The 25938-nt window shown below is 42.8% G+C and overlaps 1 protein-coding gene and 1 long non-coding RNA gene across 2 annotated transcripts in view; one reads left to right on the top strand and one right to left on the bottom strand.

The window, feature by feature from the left end:
- GUCY2C (guanylate cyclase 2C) overlaps window positions 1-17111 on the top strand; it is a 71683-nt gene extending 54572 nt beyond the window's left edge. The window contains exons 21-27 of the mRNA XM_026502374.4: window positions 2865-3023; window positions 7288-7480; window positions 8987-9161; window positions 11633-11731; window positions 13150-13244; window positions 15287-15363; window positions 16449-17111. Coding sequence (XP_026358159.2) covers window positions 2865-3023; window positions 7288-7480; window positions 8987-9161; window positions 11633-11731; window positions 13150-13244; window positions 15287-15363; window positions 16449-16626 — 976 coding nt within the window. The 3' untranslated portion in view covers window positions 16627-17111. The remainder of the gene's footprint in view (window positions 1-2864; window positions 3024-7287; window positions 7481-8986; window positions 9162-11632; window positions 11732-13149; window positions 13245-15286; window positions 15364-16448) is intronic.
- On the bottom strand, window positions 14711-19189 carry LOC123001216 (uncharacterized). The gene is made up of 4 exons (XR_006409851.3): window positions 18143-19189; window positions 17743-17924; window positions 17563-17661; window positions 14711-16822 (listed from the first exon to the last, which is right to left on the bottom strand). It is a non-coding gene; the product is annotated as an uncharacterized LOC123001216 (long non-coding RNA).
- Between the last annotated feature and the right edge of the window lie 6749 nt (window positions 19190-25938).

The following is a 25938-nucleotide window of genomic DNA, read 5'->3' as shown; positions in this document are numbered from 1 at the left end:
TACAAGGAGATGGAGACCAACAGACTGTTTTCTCAGGGGATAATCACTTGAAAAGTTAAATACTCAAGGGCAACACTTGCCTGATTAAAAAATAAATTCTGATTGATCATAAATATGTCTGTTAAAAATATACTTCCCTGGGGCGCCTGAGTGGCTCAGTCGGTTAGGCATCTGCCTTTGGCTCAGATCATGATCCTGGGGTCCTGGGATAAAGCACCCCCTGTCCCCTGACCCTGGTCTGGCTCAGTGTTCAGAAGGGAGTCTGCTTCTCCCTCTGCCTCTCCCCCCTACTCATGTGCTCAGGCTCTCTCTCATAAATAAATAAAATCTTTAAATATATATATAGTTCCCTGACCCTTCTGCAGGTAATTAGGATTTAGAAGTCTAGCATAAGTCCTATGAGTCTGCAAAGCCCCCGGATAATTCTTAAGATCAAGAAGTTTCTTAAGATCTTAAAATCAGCAACTTTGGCCTTTGGTACTTAAGACTTGTGCCCTCAATCAGATTATAATTCAGGGTTAAAAAAAGGGGGGGCACACAATTACCCAGTAAGGTTGAATTCTAGATTTTCCATGTTTCAGTTACATACAGTGCAGAGCGAGAAGAAGAACCGTGAAGTAAGAGTTAGGAGATCCAATTTCTGGACTTCCTAGTAATAGCTTGCTGTGGGACATTGGGCAAAACGCTTACCTTAACTGGATGTCAATTTTCTTTTTAGTAAAACTGGATTTGAATAAAACGATTTCTGTAATTCCTTCCAGTTCTAATTTTCCATAGTTGTCATTAAGTCAAAGATTCAGATACTTAATGAGTCTAAAAGCCCAAGGCTGAGATGAGGTCGAGTGAAATCATGAAAGTGTGGTCATTGATTGGTACATCTAATCTGTCATTTGTGGGAAAGAAGCAGAAAATAATAAATGATGTAATTCTTGCCCATTTTTCATTCCTTCACAGACCTTTTACTAAGATCAGATGAGACTGTATGTGACAGATGAAATGCAAACTCATGAGGATAAACTGGGCCCCCAGTGCTTAGCCTTGAATAGGGTGGTTCTCAAACTTGGCTGCACATTGAGATCGCCTGGGGGTGGCGTTTAAAAGACCAGCGCCAGAGTCCTGCCCCAGAGAGTCCGATGTCGTTGCTCCGGGGTGCAGGCTGGCATCAGGAGTTTTAATAGCTCCTCCAGTGATTAAAATACACAGTCAAGGTTGAGAAAACTGTTTTAATTGAATCAATTCATCACGAAGGAGGATAATCTTTCTTCGTTCCTTACACGTGCTCCCTCAGCCAACTAGATTCTATACTAGTGGCTTCAAGGAAGATCCCCCTGGGGAACTTGTTAAAAAATACTGTTTCATTATCCCAAGCTGAGTGGTTTCCAGTTATTTAAGTCTGTGGTAGGACTCAGAAATGTCTCGAATTTTTAACAAACATCCCTCCCACCCCAGGGGATTATGACGGAGGCCATCTTCTCCTTGAACTGGGAAGTGGTAATTTACAACTGTTGTTGTAATAATAAATGGTAGGGTCTATTCAGCCCCGTCAATGGCGCCATATACGTTATAAACATTATCTTGATCCTGAACAACCCTGCGGGCACTCAGTGTACCCCCTGACCAAGCTCTTCACCAAGCCTTCCCTGTGTCCCAGCGTTGGCAAAAGCTGGCATCTTGTCGAAGTCTCCTTGGCCTAATGAATCAGCTGGAGTTAGGTTTTTTGCTTTAGGAGCCCAGCTGTCTGTTCTAAGAAGATAACGGAAGGTTCAGCTTTGCTTTTTTTTTTCCCCAAGATTTTTATTTATTATTTGAGAGAGAGACTGAGAGAGAGGAGGAGCATGGGGAGGGGCAGAGAAAGGGGGAGAACCAGACATTGGGCTCCATCCCAGGACTCACGGATCATGACTTGAACCAAAGGCAGACACTTAACCGACTGAAACACCCAGGCACCCCTCAGCTTTGCTTTTCTTGATCCTTCTCTTATCCTTGCATTGATCACTGCTAGAGCCTTTAAAAAAAGAAAAGAAAAGAAAAAGTTTCTCCCTTTATTGTAAATTGTTATTAAAATTTCAGAAAATAGGTATAAGAAAATAAGAAAGAAAAAACATCAATTTGTCAGTAGATGACCACTGGTTTTCAAAAATTAGAAATAATTTTTGCCATTTCTGTACATTTAACTATTCTAATTTGTATATAATGATACATTAATAGTCCATTGTATCATAATATTTTAATTATGTTTTGTTACACATTTGGGTTATTTTTGAAGGTTTGGTACTATAAAGAATGCCGTGGCTTCTTTCGGAGTTACTTTTCGGCATGTTCATGTTGCCTCCTTTGGATAATTCCTAGAAGTAGTGCTGGTGCTGGGGCGCCTGGGTGACTCAGTCGTTAAGCGTCTGCCTTCATCTCAGGGCATCTCAGGGCATCTCAGGTCCTGGGATCGAGCCCCGCATCGGGCTCCCTGCTCCACTGGGAGTCTGCTTCTTCCTCTCCCACTCCCCCTGCGTGTGTTGTCTCTCTCCCTGTCAAATAAATAAATAAAATCTTAAAAAAAAAAAGTAGTAGTGCTGGTAGACTGATCAGTGTGTGTACTTTTCAAGTTCATGACACATTTTGCCAGGCTGCCCCTCCAGAAAGGTCATAGTGTATGTTTTTCCTCCTTACCTGCCTTGATTACCATTGTTTTAACATTCTGTTTTCTTTTTAAAAAAAACTCTTACGTCTATTTCTATTTAATTTCTCCTGAGGTTAACTTTTTTAAATGTGTGTTGGCCATCTTTATTTTCTTCTTCAATCAACTGTCGTATCGTATTTGCCCACTGTTTTACTGAATGTTTATGCTCTTTATCTATTATCACGTACAGCCTATTTCATGACCAAAAAAGTGAAAGTTATATGGACACCTTGATCCGACGTCTACAGCTGTATTCTCGGAATCTGGAACACCTGGTGGAGGAGAGGACCCAGCTGTACAAGGCAGAGAGGGACAGAGCCGACAGACTTAATTTCATGTTGCTCCCAAGGTAAGGCAAGTCCTCCTGCCGGATGATTTCCACACAGTTCCACAGCTCTGCTTTGTTCTTCCAGCCGAAAGCATCAGCATTTTTGTCTAGTATTGTTTTTTTTCCTTTGTATCTATATAGGATTCTTCCCTTTTGTACATTCTTCAGCAGACTATTGAGTTTAAAAAAAAATACTTCGCTAAGACTTGGTCTGGTTTGTACTGTAAATATCTAGAAGAGGGGCACCTGGGTGGCTCAGTTGCTTAAGCGTCTGACTTCGGCTCAGGTCATGATCTCGATCTCAGGGTCTTGGGATTGAGCCCTGTGCTGGGCTCCCTGCTCAGCGGGGAGTCTGCTTCTCCGTCTCCCTCTGCCTGCCACTCCCTCTTCTTGTGCTCTCTCTCTCATGCTGTCCTCTCTCTCTCTCCCTCTCTCTGTCAAATAAATAAAATCTTAAAAATAAAGAAAAGAAAATCTTCTTTAAAAAATTAAAATAAATATATATATATTTAATATATATATGGAGAGAGAGAGAGAAGGAAAAGGCTATTTTTTAAAATATTTTATTTGTTTATTCAACAGAGACAGAGACAGCCAGCGAGAGAGGGAACACAAGCAGGGGGAGTGGGAGAGGAAGAAGCAGGCTCATAGCAGAGGAGCCTGATGTGGGGCTCGATCCCATAACGCTGGGATCACGCCCTGAGCCAAAGGCAGACGCTTAACCGCTGTGCCACCCAGGCGCCCCGGAAAAGGCTCTTTTCAATGGCTGTGTGGTGTCCCAGAAGAAGCGTAAGTGGTGGAGTTAGTTAGAACGACCAGGGTTCTAACACCTCTTTGTCACTTTTACTAAGTCTGGGACCTTTGGCAAGTTACTCTCAGTCTCTCCTTAACCTCAAATGGAAATTACAGTTTTTGGATGGAATCTAGGAGCTATAAGGCACTTGCAGGCACTAAATGCCTGTTTCTTTCCACCTCAAAGTAGAAATCAAATTACAAGAAGTAGGAGCAGTCGTGAGTGGAGGAGGTGGGGGCCACATATCAGAGGCCCCATCACGGACGCTTCTCTGGGCTTACCTCTGTTTTGTGAAACAGTATCACAGCTACGGACATAAGAGAAAGGAAGGAAGGTTGAAATCCCCAGTTTCAAGTTTTCTGAGTGTTGGTACTCAGAAGATAACTAAGCAATGTTAAGAGGAGCAAGCAATTAAAACGTGAAGAGCTAGAAACCAGGCTTGGGCTAAAGGGTGCAGTCACGTTCTCCTGTCGTTAAAGTAGAATAAACCGTTCTAGGAGATGAAGGCTAAGCTAGGACTTAGCCCTGGGTGAAATCGCGGAAGCTGAGGTTAGCTAGGCCTGACTTCAAACCATGGTTCCACCGCCAACTTGGACAAGTTACCTACATGATCCAAGCCTCAGTTTCTCATCTCCCTCACGGGCTGGCCCTACGAATTTCCTGGAATAATGCCCAGGATATAAGGTAATCAGCACAGAACCTGCAGTGTCCATGGTTGTTATACATGGTAGCTATGACTTTTATATGTAACTCGTGCTAATTATTATCTTATTTTGAACCCATGCTTCATTTGGAATATCAGCTCTTCATTACTAGAGGAGTGGTCTCGAGTCCTTGGGGGCTGTCTTCTTAATAAAGAGGCAGTTTCTCTTTGACAAACGTGAGTGAAGAGGTGGGAGTGACACACTTGCTCTGTTCAGTCAACCGTGCCCGAAGGGAGCCGACTGCAGAATCCGTATGTCCTCAGAGTGCCAAGGAACAGCCCGGGAATGGTACCCTGGAAACGGGCTGGAGCCCTTAACATTCCCATCAGAGATGGCAATTTCTATCGGAGTTTCATAAATGCTAGTTGTTTCAAGATGCGTAATTCCTTGCCTGGCCTTTAATGCTGAGTGGTGAGGAAAACAACCCCAGATAATCTGGCTGCCTTCCCGGGGTGTCATCCTCAGTGGTTTTAACCAATAATGTTACTCAAACGAGTTGAAACAGCTGGCTCACCACCTCAGATTTTTCTCTCTCCGTTGGGGTCATGTGCCACTTCGACCACTAGATGGCAGATGTTTTGTTTGTTTTGAGTATAGTTGACAGTGTTCTATTCCTTTCAGGTGTACAACATAGTGATTTGATGATTCTGTACATTGCTCAGTGCTCACCACAGTAACTTTAGTCACCATCTGTCACCATACAACGTTATTACAACAATAGTGACTATATTCCCGATGCTCTACTTTTTATCTCCTTGGGTAGATGTTTTTATTGGATTGCCAAAGGTTATGTAACACACAAATCTCTTCTTCAATAGCTGCGATACACCATGCCTCCGGGGCAACTCACTTTGATAATTTATGTAAAAAAATCTATATTCGTAAAAGAAAACTAAAACATACACGAACAATAACTACAAGAATCAAAAAGAAATATTTATGGCAAAATTACGAATAAACCAAGACTGCATGTAAGAACCGGATATTACTTAAACACTTATTTAAACAGTGCCCCTTGGGTTTTGAAACTTTAAAATAGAAGTTTTTTCTTCTTGTGCGAAGCCTTTCTTTTTTTTTTTTTTAAGATCTTATTTACTTATTTGTCAGAGAGAGAGTACAAGCAGAGGGAGCAGCAGGCAGAGGGAGAAGCAGGCTCTCCACTGAGCAGGGAGCCCGATGCGGGACTCAATCCCAGAACCCCGGGATCCTAACCTGGGCCAAAAGCAGCCACTTAACCGACTGAGCCACATAGGCGTCCCTGTGGGAAACCTTTCCGAGACATCTACTGTGTTCGCTAATCTGTCTGTGTCAGCAACAGCCTGTTACCAAAACTCGCCATGTTAAGTCACAGATCTTCATTTATCTGCCAACATTAGTTTCTCTCTCTAGATGAGGCACTAGCTTCCAAGCTCATATGAGTAAAGATGGTGAAATATCCAATTTTATCATTACATTTATGTAGCCTTCAAAAAATTTGCACCCTTATACTGGGCAGGTCAAGAACAACAACCCTAGAAGTCCCTCCGAGAATCCAATCAGCCACATCGAAGAGGTGTTTCTCAAAGGTCCCAGGCTTTGTCATTGCACCAATTGAAAAGACTTCCCTCGATGCTTTGGAGGTTCTCACAATGAGTGTTGCGGGTCCTTGTGGTTAATGAACTGTTTTCTGGGAGAATGGCAGACATTCCTCCCTCAATACAATCAGCATACCTCCAGATCTTCCTCGTCTCCTTGAATACCCAAGGCCCGGGTTGTGGAGGAGATGCCCGGCAATAAAAAGACCGAAAGGTGGGATGTTGCTGAGTACTGGCTCTGCCCTTAGTGGCTGTGAGACCTTGTGAAAGTCATACTTTCTTTTGAAGCCTCAGTGTTCTCAGTGACCTCCACGGCACCTCCCAGCGGCCATTTTCTGATTCTGGTGGTTCCATACTTGGATTCTTTACAGAGGGATCTCAAGGCCAGACAGGGAGCGGCGAGCCTCATGTTGGCCCCACCCATTTTCTCAATGACAAGGCAACTTGGCGCATCCAGGAAGTATGGTGTGAAATTCCTTCTTCGTGGTTCTCTCTTTATTCTAAGTCGGATAGACTACTCCTTCTGTCTCTGCAACAAAGATATTCTAAGTTGCTTTTATTTGACTTCTGCAGTTTTACCATAATTTTAACTTGTTTACATGGTGACTGACTTTGCTTTTTAAAGGACCCAACTCTGGTTCAAAAATATATCAAATAAATTTGCTCAGAATATATCAAAGTTAATTTTTAAATGCCTTGTTCCTTTATAGCAATATTAAACAATACCATGTAAAACATGCTTGGGAGGCAAAATTGTTGGCTCTGATGAGAAAAGTCAGGTCTGACAGCTGTAGTGATTCAAGCTCTTGAATTAATGACATACTTTCTTCAGCTCCTGGATGTAGAACGATATCTAGAAGAAGCTGACCATCAATAGATTGGCAAAAAGTGGGCAAGTGTGTATACATATGAGGGTTATATAGGTGCTAGAGTTATAAGTACATGTGTATTAGGGTTAATAATCAAGTACCAAGTTAATGCTAAACCCGCATATATTCCTCTGAGTTCAAATGCATGTATCATATGTGTATGTATGCAATATATTCCTACAGTCAGTACGTGCAACCAGTCTTTTCTTCCTGGTCACCCCATTCAGTGGGAATCCCAAATTCTAGAATTCCTTGTAGATCGTTACTACTGTCTGGAAGATTCACGCGAGATAAGAAAAATAATTACCGAGGTCAAAGGCATCTTTTTTCCCCTTTCTCATCTAGGCTAGTGGTAAAGTCTCTGAAGGAGAAAGGCATTGTGGAGCCTGAATTGTATGAGGAAGTTACAATCTACTTCAGTGACATTGTAGGTTTCACTACCATCTGCAAATACAGCACCCCCATGGAAGTGGTGGACATGCTCAATGACATCTACAAGAGTTTTGACCACATTCTTGACCACCATGATGTGTACAAGGTAACCACTTCACCTAACAGGCTGGGATCATTGTACTACCCCTGGTGAGCAGAGCCAAAGTTGGTTGGTTCCTATTATTACTCAGATCTTGTCCTCTCTAATTGAAGATTTAATGAATTCATGGTTGAATCTGAGCTAAAAATGAAGCAAAGTAGAAGAATAACAAGGGTCAGAAGTCAAAATGCCCATGTGACTTTAAGAAGCAGTGTGAAAGAAACAATATAAAGTTCATCAGGAATGAATTTTGGGTACTAAATTGAGAGAAAATGGCATACTCTCAAAGCATCTTGAAAAAAAAATGGACAGTGTGTAGACTGATTGCAAAGGAAGCAGAGAAGACACTGGAGTTCTAACCAGTAGAATAGGAATCCGTTGTTGTTGAAATAGCCAGCATCATTCAAAGAAAACTAAAGAAGAAGAGGGAGACTATTCTGTAAGTTCAGCACTCTATCTGACTAGAGTGCGGACCAGTTTTGGGCTCATAATGTCTGAGTCAGAAGAATAAAGGGAATTCAATTCCCACATTTTCACGTTGGAAAAGCAGCAGAGCCTGTGGAGCAAATAACTTAGAATTAGAGCTATTCGTTCAAATCCAAACTGGCCCTACCTGTGTGACCTCATAAAATACATTTAACTTTCTCAAGTTTCAGTTTGCCTATCTGTAAAATGGGATGATAATAACATCTAACTCGGTGGGTTATTGTGAAGGCTACTGAGATAAAAATATGCCTGAAATACTGTATGCTCAAGTACAGTTTAGAGGTCACTCATGTAACGGTCTGTTATAATGGTTATTACCCACAGAGAAGATGTCCCTTTTAGGATTTGTCTTAGCCCTGTCTTCATCCTATGTAGGTCAGAAAGCCATATGAACAGTAGTTCTTGTTGGATAGGAAACGGTTATGTGATTTAGAGATGGTTGGCAAAGAGAAGTTAACTACTCAACAAACGTGAACTATATGATTTTGAAAATAAAATTAAAAGAGAGCTCCTTTGTCAAAGAATAATGTTTACAGGATACTGTTGATACAAATTTACTTATTACAAGAAACGTGTTTGGAATCACCATACAATAAGAGTGTGCATTACAACTTGGAGGGGCCTATAATTATTTTTTGTCAAATGGGACATGAGAAAGAATGTTAAGTGCTAAAGGTGACTTTTCTGGTAATTACAGGTGTTCCTGATTATATACAACAATTCAGACTATGTAAACATTATAGAATTGTCACCACATCTAGAATATTTATATTATTATGAAGTACTTTCATATGGTTAAAATCTTTTATAGCTGTTTTATCATTCATTTAACTAGACTATAAAACCATAAAGAAATTAGCAGAGACCTGGTCTTGAGCTAGTCCCGGAAAAAATAGTATGGGGCTACACTCACACTGAATTCTCAGAAGCTTTTGTTCTGATATGCAATCCACTGCTTGCTTTTTATTTCTTCTTTATTTCTTCTTTTGAAGGGGTAGGACCACTAATGAGCAACTGTTTCCACAGGTGGAAACCATTGGCGATGCCTACATGGTAGCCAGTGGTTTACCCAAGAGGAATGGCAACAGGCATGCAATTGACATTGCCAAGATGGCCTTGGACATCCTCAGCTTCATGGGGACCTTCCAGCTGGAGCATCTTCCCGGCCTCCCCATATGGATTCGCATTGGAGTTCACTCTGGTACGGAGTAGCAAATGGGAACCATATGAACCTCTGTGCACCAACTAAATCAGAAAGGATAAAGGGTCTCCAGATGTGATCGATTTTCCCATGAAGTTTACTCTTGACTCTGCCTGCCAAATATGACATCCCATTACGTATCCTGACGTAATTAGACCCAATCGCAAACCCTAACGAGGTCCCTTTACATATCCTGACATAATCTGACCCTCCTTGGAGAGTTCTAGGGAAAACAACTTTTACAGCACCTTTGGCTCCTGGAATGATAAACACCAACGACGGACTAAAATGACAGCCTCCAGACTTCCTCCTATTTAAGTCCCCGTATTTCCTATTTCATTTATTTCCTCCCCATTCCCTCCCTCTCCCCCTCACCCCCAACGTCTGTTGTTTTGTTTTGTTTTATTTTGTTTTGTTTTGTTTCCCACTACACTATTATTGCATCTTTCACAGATTGGGTTATCTATAGAGGGAAAAAATAGCTGGTAAAGTTCCTATAATGAAAGGGCATTTATGTCTTCCCCACCCCTCTCTGTGGTACAGAAAGTACGTGGATCACTTCAAAGACCATGAAAGATACTCAGCCTAGAATGTAGAGATTTGAGAAGACGAGCTACAAATGTCATAGAAAAATGAAGTTGGAGAGGAACTCAGAAGTCATCTAGATTAATCCTTTATAGGGCACAACTTATTTTTATAGGTTCCAAGACAAGTAATAGTATAGCTACTTTTGGAATAATCCCAGGATTCCCTGAAAACTCACCATTTCCAAAGCCAACTCACTCCATTACTAAATAGTTATAATTATTAGACAGTCTTCCCTTGTGTTAAATTAACTCACATCTCCCTACACTTTCTTGTCATTGCTCTTTTTTCTGCTCTCCACGACTCACGGAAGAGTCAATATACAGAAAACCCAAGATCACTCCAGGCTTGGTGGCAAGGACCAGACAACTGCATTTGCAAAAGTCATCCTCTATCCATGATGCCTAGCAGAGAGCCTGGCAGTAAACACTTACTGATTTACTAATGAGCCCATGAGATTTTCAAAGTAAAAGTAAATAGAAGTTAAACATTTCTGCCACATTCATTCTTCCCCAATCATGTCCACAGCCATACGTCATAGATGTTTCCATATACACATGACGGGACTTCTCGGGCGTTTCCCCAGCCAGCAACAGCATGCTGTCCCTTTGCTGACCCATCACAGAGTGCCCGGCGTGGAGGGAGGGACAGCAGCATGGTGACTGAGCCGAGTCTGGGAAGATGGAGCTCAGGGTCCCAGGTGTCACCACGTTGGGCTGCAGTGAGCATAGATAATAGGCGCACGTACCTGGAGGGGTTTAGCCCTCAGAAATTAAGCTGAAAACAAAACTTCGTATCTGCAGGAATTTTCTGCTACCCGGCCCTTCCCGGCTTCACTCCAGTGCTGAAGTGGAGAGTCGCCTGTAATTCGACCTAGCGGGCCTCAGGCACAGATGGGAGATCTCTGATCACTAGCTGCCTCTCCTGCTCCTTCCCTTCTGTGGACTTCTTCTGCTTTTGTCTGATTCTTGTGCTGTTGTGTGGCTACTTTGTGTTATTTTTGCATTGAACCTGACAAAAAGGGCTCAGCACTCAAAGGAAGATCTGCTATTTTGATTTTTTTTCAATGTTCATGATCACAGAGAATCTAGAGGATAAACCTACAGAGAAACTCATGTAGGTCAAAACCCAATAAGCCAACTAGAAAATCAAGTTCCCTTTATCCAAAACTGGTTTTGCAATTTCTGAGTTAATCTTTAACGTCTAAAATCTGTAACTCCTTGCGCTCGGTCACTCCACACACATACTTGGTTACCAGCCCTTCCTCTCTACCCAACATGCTGCTGCGCCCAGTCTGGCCTTGGTTTCCACGTTCTTGCGAGAATGTCCTGGGGCCGCAGGCTCTCCCATTCCTCTGCATTCACACGGCACACAAAGTGCTTAGGGATAATTATGTCAAGTCTTCATCTTCTGGGTCTTCCATCATTGTGTCTCCAGTCCTAGCAATGCTACTCTGAGTAAGTAAAAATAAAACACTATATGGCCCCTGAGCCTTTGAGTGTATGATGGCCTCCAGCAGTCAAGAGCTCAAGGCTGTGTGGCCTGGTACAGTAAGCGAGTCGTGGCAGACTCTTCATCCTTCCCGAGAACCTTCTATGGAACCTATTAAGAAGGACTTCCCACCTTTGCAGGCTGAATCTCTGGATTCCTTCTTGTTTTGTGCAAATGTACTCTTCTGAGCTATAGCAAAATATTTTCTAGAAGCTTATCTTGCTATAACAATGCTTTCTTCATTGAATACATCCATTTAACAAAAGTCACAGCTCACTTTTCACACCTGCATAAAATGAAGGATTCTGCACTGTGTCCCCGAGAAAAGGCTTACCCACCTTAACTCCACACCCTGATTGCCGCTGCTTCCACTTCCTGCTTTCTGTGCATTTCAGGTCCCTGTGCTGCCGGAGTGGTGGGAATAAAGATGCCTCGCTATTGCCTATTTGGAGACACCGTCAACACAGCCTCTAGGATGGAATCCACGGGCCTCCGTAAGAAAGATCGCTTTTCTTAGAGGAAGAGTGCGTCTTCCAGCAGAGGGGAACTATAAAATAAAATGCACAATAAGGAGCCACAAAGTGCTAGTGAGATGAAGAATGACGTTTCATATTGACAGGACATGAGCCTGAGTCAATCCGGGCCTTGCTATGTTTGCTTTTGTTGTCGGCATGTACGGACAATCATTGTCTTCTTCCTTTTCGGCTCAACAGTAGACTATTTCTATTTGTTTGGGTTCCTTTGCAATGCGTTCAGGCATGCTTTACCTGGAATAGTCATGAAATTTAGCATAGATCCATGTAAGTTAAAAAAAAAAAACATTCAGTGGGCTAGATATGGAGCATACGCTGGCTCGCTTTCCAATTCTCTTTTGTTTTCCTAAGAATTGGTTTTAGTAAAGAAAAATATAAGTATTTATTGTATGCAGAAGCCTATATTGCATTTGCCTGACAGGGCGGAGGCGCTGTGAGCTACACGTAGTAGATGCTTAATAAATACTGGTGACAGTCGTAGTAACAGCAATTTTTACAAGAGAGAAAGCAAGCTTTGGTAGGTGTGGGTGGGGCTTACAAAAACACAGGTGGCAGAGTGGTATCTTGGCAGGTCTACTGACAACCTGATACTGGTTTGTACTGGAAAATCATGGTATAAAGGAAAGGACAGATTCGGGTTACAATTATAACCAGACAAATCACTATCTTATAAGCTGGGGGGACGTGGCCTCATCTTTCTAGGCATTGGAAAGTTGAAGGAATAAATTGAGGATGGGATACCAATCTCGCTGGAAGGGTCTCCGGAAGGAGTTGATGTGATGTACGTTAAGCATTTAGTAATCCTCTGACACATGGCAGGCGTACAATATAGGATTGCCACTACTCTTACTATTGTCACTGTCTGTGGCACCCAGGGTGGGAAAGGCGGTGTAGCAAGGGTGGACCATGAATGGGAATGACTTTGCCAACTGTTTGTCAGAAGGATGACAGTACCCCAAAAGAGTAAAACCTAAGAAAGTCATGACCCTGTCACTCTCTCCTGAATCTTCACCTTGCTGCCAACACTTACGCTGCTTATTAGAACTTCCAGTACAGGCACCGAAAACCAAATTCCAGTGCCACACACAAAATCTGAAACAAGGCATAGGGGCCACGACTCTGAGCAGCAGGGAGAATCTATGGAGCATAACCTGGGGAGCCCCTCCACTCACCCCAAAAAGCAATGCCAGGCCCTCTTTCATCCCATATGTGTGAGAGTATTTATCTCACAGATTGTATTTTTAAGAGTCCTTTCACTCAAATAACTCAGCTGTCAGACAGAACACCTATAACAAATGTCCCGAATCAAGTGGAAACAAATGTGTTCCTAAAAAAGACCTCAAAATGGATGAGATTTCATTGATCATTTTGCGTTTCAGCCTTGAGGATCCATGTGAGTGGTTCCACAATAGCCATCCTGAAGAGAACTGAATGCCAGTTCCTGTACGAAGTGAGAGGGGAAACATACTTAAAGGTAAGGGATCCACAGAGTGGGGACCCAGAGAAAGCCCTCGTTGTGGGTCACCTCTTTGGAGACGGGATATCCCGTGGTCAATAATGTCAAGGAGCACAAAGATGAAGAATCCTTTTCTGCACCCCCCACGGTGACGACCCGTTACCCCCTGTGGGAGAAGCCACCCCCGAAGAATGCGCACTCCGAGCCTTTTCCATATTTTGAACTAAGACCAATATGTTATAAAATGCTACCACCATTTCTTCCACAGACCTCCAAGTTTTGTTTCCATGTCCTGCGAAGCCGAGAGCTAAGGTCTGAGACGGAACTGATTTATTTATTAAAGATTTATTTATTTGAGAGAGAGAGAGAGTGGGGGGGGGAGCAGGGGGGGAGCAGAGGGGGAGGGAGAGAGAAACTCAAGCAGACCCTGTACTGAGCACGGAACCCAACGCAGGGCTCGATCCCACGACTCTGAGATCACAACCTGAGGTGAAACCAAGAGTCAGATGCCCCACCCACTGCGCCACCCAGGAGCCCTGGGACTTATTTAACTTCAGTCAAAGCCCCATCGCCTCCCTCACTTCCTTGCTCTCACTGCAAGATGCTGCTTCTCTCTAAAACCAGCTCTCCAGGGGTTGCTTTACCGTTCTGAAGCTCCCGACCCGTGAATTGCCAGCTGTGGCCCTGGACTTCTCATTCAGCATCATTTGGGTGCTTTCATAAATGGAGATGCCTGGACTCTCCAACAGGCTTGCTGAGAAAGACTCTCTGCGGACGTAGATCAGAAATCTATATTTTTAATGAGTGTCCTAAGTGATCGGGATGCATGCTAAGGATGGAGAGAATCCCCAGTCTCCCCTCTCCAGGCTGCTCTCACTTTCAGAGCAGCTGCTCTCCAGAGCCACCAGATGTCTCCAATTGGCTCTTGGGCTGCTTCTCAAAGGTCATTCCAGTCCTTTCACAACTGGTCTAAAGCCAACTACCGGCCGTAAGATGATCTGTCTCCAGGAGCCACAGTGCTTCTGGCCTTTACACTGTGACTGCAACTTGGAAAAGCCTCCTTTCCTGGAGAAGCGCCCTCATATCACACTCGCTTTTTGAGTGCTCCATAAATACACTTTCTGCACAGAGCACCCCCCCAACGTAGAGGTGGTGTATGGATGACTGCAGTCCAAACACAGCCAGCAAACTACCGGTTTTAAAGATGAGATGAGCGATTTTTAGGGCGCCTGGGTGGCTCCATCTGTTGAGCATCTGACTCCTGGTTTCGGCCCAGGTCATGATCTCACGGTCGTGAGACTGAGTCCTGCATCGGACTCCACGCTCAGCATGGAGTCTGCTTGGGATTCTCTCTCCCCCTCTCCCTCTGCCCCTCTCCTTACCATGCATGCACGTGCACACGCTCGCTCTCGCTCTCTCTCTCTCTCAAATAAATAAATAAACCTTTAAAAATGAGTGATTTTTAAATATACAACCATCCCGTCTCCTTTCCAAATACAAGCTTTAGTGAAAACAGGATTTGCAGGACGTTTCCATTCATTTTATAGCCTCCAGATGGGCCCAGCAAATGTCACTTAATAAGCGTTTCTTAGGATGTACACGTGTTTGTAATTTACATGCTTAAGGGGGGGAAACTGTGGCAAAGGTTTTGTGATGAAATCTTGTGGCTAAAAGGGCTAGAAGAAAAAGTGAGTGATGAAAACCAGTGGGATGTCTTGGCGTAGCAGGATGGGATGTGAATTTTCTCCTTTTTTCATTTAGAGTTCTTATGATGTTGCTATAGCAACACTTTGAAATGTCGTTTGGGGAAAAAAGAGAACTCAACTTTGGAAAAAAAATACAACGTCTGGGGAATGAGAGACTTATTTTTAAAAAGGCACTTGGGAAGAAAGATGTGTCTAGAGGGAATGCAGATCACATCAGAACATGGGCTCCACAGCAGTGTGGGCACTGATGAGAAACATGGAACGTCTCTTGGAAACAGACATTTGTCAGCACTGTGGGCTAGAACTGACCTGTCTCCCTGGGCTCCGTGGCGCCCACCTTTCTTGTCTCCCCAGGGAAGAGGAACTGAGATTACCTACTGGCTGACGGGGGTGAAGGGCCAGGAGTACAACCTGCCGACCCCGCCTACTGTGTAAGCTGCTGGGTGTGGCAGGGCGGGACAGGGGTGGGGAAGCCTTGGCCCTATCAGTGTGCTCGGAAGAGCCAATGTAACTGTTGGCAAGTGCTCCGCCAGTGGTAATGAACAGCGAATACACAACCAGGGACTACATACATGAAAAGTCTAGAAACCTCCCTTCTCTGGCTGCCAGAAGCTGGGTGTTCCAGGCACGCTCAGAATGGAGGAGAGTTAACAGCTCAACCCTGTAGATTGGGTTCAGACAAGAGGAGGGCCTGCTGGCGGCCAAGACGCCCTCTGTGTCTCGACCCCTGCAGGCAGCTCTCTGCTGGATGGCCTGATGGAAACAGGATCTTCCCCCGCCCCAGAACTGTGGTTCTGGGTTTTCACATGGAGGCTGTGTTCTCCCAGAGATGAGGAAGGCCAGGTTTCAGGTCTAACGAACCAGTTTCAGTTCCCTTCATGGTGACTGAAAGGGTCATCCTGTTGCACGTTTGGTTGGTGCGATCAGTCGCCTGGCTGTTAGGGTGACTTTTGCAATGGTAGAGAGACCCTGTCTTGCATACTCCCAGATGCTGGACCCAGATAGATGGCAAAACAAGCCAGACCTTCCCCGGGCCACAGGGGAGCTGGCCCCTTACTGGAACGCTCAGGTCCAATCCAAACTCTTGAAACCCTCCATCCCTTCGGAGGCCTCCCCAGACAAGATCCACACCCCAGAATGTGTAAGACCAAGTCCACAGGATTGGCTCGCAGGGGCCTCGCATTGTCCTGGCTTCGTTTGTCCTCCCTGCAGTGACATGTGGAAACCTAACCACGCTTCCAAATCCAAGCAGCGTGTCATTCCACTTTGAAATTGAAATCGAATTTTGTGCTTGAAATGGAGCCTGCTTTTTTCCACAAATGCACAGAGCAGGGATGACAGCTCTTGTAAGCCCATCAAAAGCAAGGCTCATTCTGTATTCTCTGGACTTCCTGTGTTTAGTGCAGACTAAGCACTCAATAAGTATTTGGTAAACGGAACTGATTGTTTTGGACCGACAGAATATTCTATATGAATTGCTGAGAAGTTCCATTTTCCCTCCCCACTGTCTTTCCAGGGAGAATCAGCAGCGCTTGCAAGCTGAATTTTCCGACATGCTCGCCAACTCTTTACAGAAAAGGCAGGCGGCGGGGATAAGAAGCCGAAAACCCACACGGGTGGCCAGCTACAAAAGGGGCACTCTGGAATACTTGCAGCTGAACACCACCGACAAGGAGAACACGCAGGCGAATTAAGGAGAGCTGCACTCAGGCAGCGGCTCGAGTGTCCCGGAGACCTCCAAGCCACAGAAGACTTAGACGCGCTCTGCTTAGCCTTGGCTGCCTTGTCGGGAACACAGACTCGCTTCTGTGAATCCGATGTGCACTCTCCATGCAAAAATTCCTTTTTCTCTGGAACCTCATCTCAGCAGTGGCTCCAGCGAACGTCTACCTGCAGCAGAAGAGGAATGGATGGACTATCTCTTTCCACCTGGGGAAGAAGAGGAGTGGATGGACTGTCTCTAAGTTGAAGAGATTGTGTTCTTATTTCATTTATTTTGTGTTTGTTTATTTTGGTTTGGTTTGTTTGCTGGCTCTTTTTCCTTCTGTATTCATGAGAGTTTTTAAATTGTCACGATTATATTTTAAATACCCTATCTCTATTAAATTATATTTAACTCATAATTTTTGCAGAAAATATGCTATATGGTAGGCAGGAATAAAAGTTAAAAATTTGCTGAGTCTGTGCCAGTGTTTCCAGCGACTCCAGCCACTTTCCTGAAATGCGGCAGCCGCCATCTTGTGCTTGCTGGACGGTGGATCACAGTCCCCAGCACTGAAGCAAGGCAAGCCGGCATTGCTGTTCAGGGCTAAGAACTTGGGTGTTCAGTATCTCCCGCTACACGCGAGGGGACTTTATGTCGAACCTTCTACCATGGGAGGCAGGGCCTCCATCTGTCTCTAGTCAGAGATAAAGGTCAAGTCTTATTTACCAGTCAAGACAAAGTACTTAAAACTCTGCAAATATCCCCTTCCTGCCATCCAGCAGCCACCTTCTGCCCCCCTTCTTATGGCATCCCAGCAGGACTCATTTGCTTGAAATCTCGGGGGGACATGATAAAGGGGCAGCTGGTGTGGAGTAGATGAGAATCAGAAAGGCAACAACAAGTATGTAACACTTCAGTCACTAACCTTCCGAACTAAACTGCTTCGACCACATTACTCTTCCGCCAGCCTCTACCACAAAAGCTGCTCCAGAGATCAGGAAACACATTCTATTTTCTCCATCACCTGCAAAAGCGTAAAATCAAACGTAATAAATTCTCTCCTGATTTATAGGCTTAGCCCTTCCTATGCAGCAAGAGTCCTCACCTGGAATCCGGAGGTTTGCAATTTGTGCCTCAGCGTCTCTGCTGCAATGGCTTCACACATGGAAAGAAATATGCTTATAAAGCAAGAGTTCTTTGCATACATGCAAGATAGCCCAGAAAGTTTGTGAGCCGTGAATTCTACCCAGGATCAATTCTATGTCAAAAAGTACAAGAGGAAGCACTCTGTGGAAACAAGAAATAAATTCAAGAGGAATACAGGAAATCCTGGGATCAATCTTTTATACCTTTGATATATACTCCTCTTGAGACATGCATGATCTGACTTAAAAATATGGAAGTAAGAATACAACTAAGTCAACAACTATGTGTTTTTTCTGTTTAGTACCAGATATGCAGTATCAAAAAAGGAATTAGGATTTAAATGAAAAAGGCAATTTTACCTTATTCTCCTTTTTTATAATTCCCCTAAAAAACAATGAAAATAACAAATTACAGAGGAGACAACTAAAGAAACAAATACTTAAGATTTTAAACTTCAATTTCAATGAAAGATGAGTGATTTTTAAATATATAACACATAGACACATACCTGTTCAAAAACTGATATCTGGGATAAAATAAAGGAGAAACCCGGAACAGCTCTTACTTCCTCAGACCTCAAGCAGGAAAGAGATTTCCCTCAAAATTAGTATCAGCTGGTCTGCTGATCCATATAGATTAGGTGACCAGATCTAGGCCATGATCGAGCAGGAAATGACCTTGTAAATATTTTGAAAGCCTCAGAATGGCAGAGAAAATAGAAACCATGTTGACATAACGTCTTCAACATAATATCCCATTGGAAGGAGATACCAGAAGTAAAGCAGAGAAAGGCAGAAGAGAAGGCAATAATTTCCATAGCAATTTTAAAGGGCCCAGCTATGAGTTACATTAACCATTCACTAGAACCACTCAATGCAGCCCAACAGAAATATGTCGGCCTCATATGGACATTTCTTAGCTTTTTACTTTGAAAAAATAACAGATTCATAGGAAGTGGCAAAAAGAGTACAAGAGGGCTTCTGGTCCAGACAAGATGGCATAGACTCCTTTCTCGCTGATCTTCCCCTCTCAGCACACCTGTAAATTCATGATACAATGCAGGACACAAGCAAAGGAGAACCGAGGAGGATGAGAAGAGGAAAACAGACTTGTTAGGGACCCCAAGACTGACAGAACAACATTGCAACAGAGTGTCTTACTCACCTCCACTCCAAAAAAGAAGGCAAGTCAGACCCAGCATTTTTCACTTTTAACCAGTCAACAAAACTGCTTTGCAACTTTGTCAAAATCAGTCGTCCATACTTGGGTGATTCTGTTTCTGGGTTTTCTATTTTATGCCATTGAGTGATGTGTTTATCCCTCCTCCCATGCCACATAGTCTTGATTACTGTAGACATATAATAAATCTTAAAAGCAGGTGGAGTGCTTCACCCCACTTTATCCTTCTTTTGCAAAATTGTTTCAGCTATTACAATTTTTTTTGTCTTTCCATATAAATTTTAGAATAAGCTTATATAGAATAAGCTTAATAGAATAAGCTCTAATAAAATTTGCTAGGGTTTTGATATCATGTGCATCAAACCAGCATGTCAGTTTGGGGAGAATTGACATCTTGGCTCTGTTGAGTCTTCCACTCTATGAACGTGGTATGTCTTGCCATTTATTTAGATCTCCTTTTACGTATGTAATTTTAATGTTCTAATGGTCACATTTTTAAAAAGAAACAGGTAACTTACTTTAATAACAGATCTAATTAAACCAGTATATTCAAAATGTTATCATCTCTGCATGAAATCAATATAAAATTATTTGTTAGATATTTTTTCATTTTTTTGTGGTAAGCCTTTGAAAGCAGTGAATGTTTAGTTACAGAACATCTCAATTCAAACTAGTCGTATTTAGAGTGCTTAATAGTCACATATCACTAGTCATTGCTAATTTGACAGCATCACTTTAGAATGCCAAAACTGGGGGACATTGTTTTTCAGGGAAAGGAAAGGAAATTATAGCTTAAGTGAGAGAGCAAGAGGATTTTTTCATTCTCTCAAGAGACACCCAGATACACACATGACATAGGTGTTGAAACTATCTAATGGGGAATTTTAGACAACTATAATTAGTATGTAAAAAGCTCTGAAGGAAAATTGGGCAGCATGTAAGTTCAGATGGACAATTCACCACATAATTGGAAGCAATTGAAAAGAATCAAATGGAAATACTACAAATAAGAAGCATAGTGACCGAGAAAGAATGTCTTTAATGGTTCATTACTAGACTCGCTGAGGAAAGAATCAATGTACTTGAATGTAGCACTAAAGAAATTCTGCAAACTAACCAAAGAGAAAAAGTAAATAAGTCAAAACAGAACTACTAAGAACTATGGGACAATATCAAATGGCCTCAGGTATGTAAATGGAATCCTAAATATAGAACAATGCAGAAGAAACATTTGACAAAATAATGACTGAAAATTGACCAAATGTAATGACAGACACCACATCACAGATCCAAGAATCACAAAGAACACCAAACAGGATAAATGCCCCAAACTACACTCACATTCGAACTGCTAAGAACAAAGAAAAAAATTGTAAAGGTAGCCTGGGGTTGGTTGGGGGTGAGGAGGGAGACATCATTACACACAGAAGAACAAAGTTAAAAATTACAGCCAACTTCTCTTCTGAAACAATGCAAACTAAAAGACAGTAAAAATGACATCTTTAAAGGGCTGAAGAAAGAAAAATAAAATTCAATATCCAGGGGAAAAAAAATTCAAAAGTGAATAAAAAATAAAGACTTTCTCAAAAAAAGAATATGAGAATTTACTGCCAGTAGACCTACTCTACAATGCATGTTAAATGAATATGGTACCAGATAGAAACTTGGATCTTTAAAAAGAAACGAGGATCTTTAAAAAGAAATGCAATATATGAAAGTCAAATAAATGTTTCCCTATTTTTAATTGTTTTAAAACCATTCTTGTGTTTACCTTGTTTTCAGTTTCCTGTTGGACAGTGTAGATTTAGAAAAATTGCAGCTTTATTTTGATTTGCTATTTGACTTTGCACCAAAGGAGTTATATAAATGCAAACGGTACATGAAAAGATGTAAAACATCATTAGTCATTAGTAAAAGGTAATTAAAATCACAAGGAGATAACACTACACACTATTAAAATGGCTAAAATTAAAAACCCGACAATATCAAAGTGGTGACAAGGATGCAGAACAAACGAAACTCTTCCACATTGTTGGCGACAACGTAAAATGCTGCAGAAACTTTGGAAAATAGTTCCGCAGGTTTTATAAAGTTAAACATTTACCATAGGGTCCAACAATCCCACTCCTAATTTGTAATTATACAAATGAAATGAAAACTACAGTCACACAAATACCTGTTTCTGAACGTTTATATTAGCTTTATTCATAAGCACCAAAACTGGAAACAATGGAGATTTTTTTCAGTAGATGGACTGGGCAAGGAACGATAGAAAAGCCATTCAATGAAATACTACCCAGCAATAAAAAATAGTGAACTACTGTTTCACACGACAACATGGATGAATCTTAAATGCAACTTCTTAAGTGAAAGAAGCCAGACTCAAAAGACTCTATATTGTATGATTTCACTCATATGATATTCTGGCAAAGGGGAAATGGCTGCCAAATGTGTGGAGGGGGGATTTGACTACAAAACGATAGAACAAATGAACTGGAGTGTGGTGGGGAGGGGGTAGGGGGTGATGTAACTGTCCTGTTTGGTGCTGTGATGGCAAATACATGATTCTGTGCATTTGTCAAAACACTAGGACTGGGTTGCATGAAGGAAAGACTTCTACTGTGAGCAATTTTTTTAAATGCAACCAGATGTACTTTGAACCCAAGATGGAATGCAGACTGTGACAAATGAATGTGTTTTACAGAATGGCATCCCCTTACTAAAGAAGGTGGTAGAGAAAGGAGCTGACAGAAGTAACTTTGGAAAACAGTGTTTTGAGTGGATGTTGTAAGGCTAAAAACAAAACAACTGTACAAAACATTGTGGTCTGGTTGATCACTTTGTTCCTTAGAAAGCCATGGGTTCGAAATTTTGAAACTCCTTTGAACGGTTACTAAAGTTGGGTAAATAAGGAAATATATTTTAGATACGAACAACAGGTTTCACATTCAGAGAAAGAAGTTATAAATAAAGAGGTAATGTTAGAATTAACCTGGAAGAGCTAGATTGGATCAGAGGTATCACTAGGAATAATCATGTTGATTTTTAAGATAGAGAGACCATGATAGATGGATAGATAGACAGATGTATATTGTCTAGATACTAATCCACTGCTAGGACCTAGAAGTGATGACACCCCAACAGCAATGAACATAACCAGTGTCCAGATCATGGCTTGTAAACACCATTCAATCAAAAGCAAACAGGGCTCCTTAGAGAAATGATTGATTTCAAGGTGAGGGCAGGAAAAGTACAAAATAAGCCCAGAGGATTTTGTGTTGCCAGAAAGTAATGAAGTGCTCAGAGGACGAAGAAGAAGAAGATGAAGAAGAAGGAGAAGGAGAAGAAGAAAAAGAAGAAGAAGAAGCAGCAGAAGCAGAAACAGTAGGAGGAGTAGGAGGAGGAGGAGTAGGAGGAGGAGGAGAAGGAGAAGGAGAAGAAAAAGAAGTTGCAGGCATGTCAAAATGACACAGCAACTAACGTGAAGGAACCCCAATAGTCAAACCTGGAAGAAATTTAGCAATAAAAAAATAGTGAAGTTTTTGATTATAACTTAAAGAATAAAGTAAATATCCATGATTCCATACTGCTATAAATAGGTGATTAAATATACAAACTATGGAGAAGAGACAATTCTTCATTAGAAGAGAATCCAAATAATAAATGTAGAAGAAATGAAGAAAAATGAGAATGACGAGAACACCAGAGTAACAATTGTTTCAGGCAACATCTGAAATTACTGCTAAAATTGATGGGTGAAAATTTAAAGAAAAACAGTATTTGCATAGTTGCAAAGTATCTCCCCTCAAATATTGAGTACAAAGGAAAAACCAGTGATCTAAAGTGGAAAAGCCTCAGACACCACCTCAACCAGATGATTGAGACTGACTTCACCGGTGTTAAGGCACAGTAACATCATACACTCCCTGATATGGTGCACTGAGAGGGTCCCATCACACACGTGATGTTCTTCCCCAAAATAGAACCTCAATCTAATCATGAGAAAACATCCGACAAATTCAAATGGACGGACATTCTTCAAAATATTTAATCAGTTCTAGAAATAAAGTCAGAGGAAAGAGGGAAGCCCTAAGAAAATCAGTTTATAAGAAATTCTTTCTTAGGTTGAAGGATTCAGAAATGATATATACCGGAAGTTACAGTGGTGACCAATACAGGCCCTGATCCCAGTGGTAATAGAAGGAGCCAAGAGAACAAGACAGGGTTGTAGGTGAGCTGGCTTTCCCTCCGTCTCAGTAGAAGTCAGATAATGAATGAGTTGACAAAACAAGAAACAAGAGTACAGGTATCTCCCACTTTCCGAAAGTTCGAGCTAATGCCACACGCTTTTACGGAAGACTTCCTATATTCGTACCTGTTTTCACCAACCGAAGGAAATCCAAAGAGGATTTTCACTGTGACTGTACTAATACATTCCCGTCTGAGGGCATCTGCTAATGACCAGATAGCTTTTGTTTTCGTAACTGAAAAAAAAAAAAAAAGAACAATAACAAAAGTAACGTTGACAAAAGGAAATTGCACCTATTGTGCCTGAGTCCCATGCATTTTTATTCAGCCAGCAGATGATAAGCCAGATGTTGGATGATGTGTTCTGAAAATGACCCTGTTCCATTAAGTGGTGATAAGTTAGCCATTCCAGAAAGGTAAAAATCTCCAGTCTAGAATCCATGGAGAATGACTTTGTATCTGCAGTCACAGCACGTTGTTTTCATGTTTGCTAAAGACGCCATGATTTTTCTTCTGTACTTTTATAGAATATAAGACTTTATGCACTTGCTTACACGTACACATTTACCACACGATATAATCCCAGTTAAAATACGTTTTATCCTGTACCTATAAATAATTGCAATTTAACCTTGTGGAGATTATTCCAATATCAAATTGTTTGATGCACTAACCCAACCCCAGGGTAGATCGAGCTCATGGCTGGTTGCTGGCAGGTGCATGACTTCACAATTTACATTTGTTACCCAAAACGTGAGTTATCACTGTGAGTTCTGTATTTCTTTGAAAATGAATAAATCAGATCTTGTGGTTTGTGGAAAAGGGGATGTTTTGTAAGAGTAGGATTGCACAAAAGCCTTCTGCAACTTCTAGAGACACCCTAGACTCCCCAGTCACCGTTCTGCTCTGGAACAAAAGGGGTAGAGAGGGGCACGTGGGTGGCTCAGTCGGTTAAGCGTCTGCCTTCAGCTCAGGTCATGATCCCAGAGTCCTGAGATTGAGCAGCGCATTGGGCTCCCTGCTTGGTGGGGAGTCTGCTTCTCCCTCTCCCTCTGCCCCTCCCCTGTGCCCTCTCATTCTCTCTCTCTCTCTTGCTCTCTCACTCTCACTCTACCTCAAATAGATAAAAATCTTTTTAAAAAGGGGGGGTGTAGAGAGCAGCGTTCCTCACGTGATGAACCCTCCCCCCCCCCCGGGTCTGGAAAAGCACGGGAAACATCACAACGACGATGTCCCCAAACATGGCTGCCTCATCACATGGCTCCAAGTTCTCCAAGATCAGCCGCTTCGCTGGCCTGCGTACTTGCCCTAGGGCACCACCCACTGGGCTGTGAGCATCCCGGGGAGAAGGAAGCGATGGTGTTCTGAGAAAACCGAACAATAACAAAAACCTAAACCCAGGCAGAAACCCCATCCCATGAATGGTATGTGGGAGGCAGTCAGCCACGTAGGTTGAGATGCCACGGCTGACAGGGATGATGACTTCGCTTGTGCGGATTCCATGGCCCAGGGATGTGTCACCAAAAATTCCTGAAATGTAGATTTGGTCAGAAGCAAGGGCAAGTTCTATTGCCGTGGAGTTTGCCAATGTGGGGAGACGCTGCCTTCGGCTACAAATGGAAACCGACGCTCCCAAGGCAAAGGCTGGGGCTCAGGGTTCAACAGGCAAAGCCCACAAATCTGTGCCCTTGACGAGGTTGGTCAGGCGCCAAACTTGAGCAGCACAGGGACAAGCGGGGTAGAGCCCGATGTTTCTGGCGGCAGGCTCAGGGGGTGGCGGCCACTGAGGAACGGGAGAAGATGTGTTGAAGGGGTCTTTCTGGGAATTTTGCTGAATTTTGTGAAATTGGCCATCTCAGGCTGTGTGGACTGCTTTGTTCCGCACAGTCATTCACCCTGATTACAATTTTAGTTTTTCTCTCTTGACGGAAGGGAACACCTCTGGTCTGTCAGCTGTTGCTGTCTGATTAGTGGGGTCTTCTGTTCTCACGTCTCCCGCACAGGACTGTCTCCACTCCAGGCACCAGTCACATGTCCCAGAGGGCCACCCATACTTCTGACAGACACACCGTAAATTGGGGGTCCCACAACCCCTTCCTCAGTTTCCATGATTTGCTAGAATAACTCACAGAACTCAGGAAGAGGCTTTACTGAATGATTACCAGTTTAATATCCAAGCTACGACTCAGGAACAGCCCATGAAGACAGGCATAAAGCAAGGGGTGGGGGCCCAGGGGCACATGCAGAGCTTCCCCGCCTCTCCAGATGGGCCACCCCCACAGCACTTTGATGGGTTCACCAACTCAGAAACTCTCAAACCCCTCCCCTTGTTTAGGGATTTTTGTGGAGGTTCCATTAGGTAGACATAGTTGATTAAATCATTAGCCATTGGACTAATCTCTCAGCGGTGAGGGGATGGGTGGCAGGTCTGAAAGTTCCAACCCTCTAATTCCACAGTCAGTTGGTTTTTCTGGTATCTGGCCCTCATCCCGACCCTATCTAGGGGCCAACTCTTCAGCATACAAAAAACACTCTACCACTCGGGAAATTCTCAGGGTTTCCTCAGGAAATTCTCAGGCCAGAAACAGGGCCAAAGACCAAATATATTTTTTATCATACCACAGTCAGGCTTACTGAAAGTGGACAGTTTGGGAATAGCATGAGAAGCCAGGTCCTCACTTGCAGCTTCCAGAAACTTCCATTCATGCTCAATACAGAGCAGCTATTG

This window comes from Ursus arctos, unplaced genomic scaffold (assembly GCF_023065955.2).
Source record: "Ursus arctos isolate Adak ecotype North America unplaced genomic scaffold, UrsArc2.0 scaffold_26, whole genome shotgun sequence".
NCBI lineage: Eukaryota > Metazoa > Chordata > Mammalia > Carnivora > Ursidae > Ursus > Ursus arctos.
The sequence above is the reverse complement of the archived record's forward strand: the minus strand, read 5'-3'. Positions and strand labels throughout refer to the sequence as shown.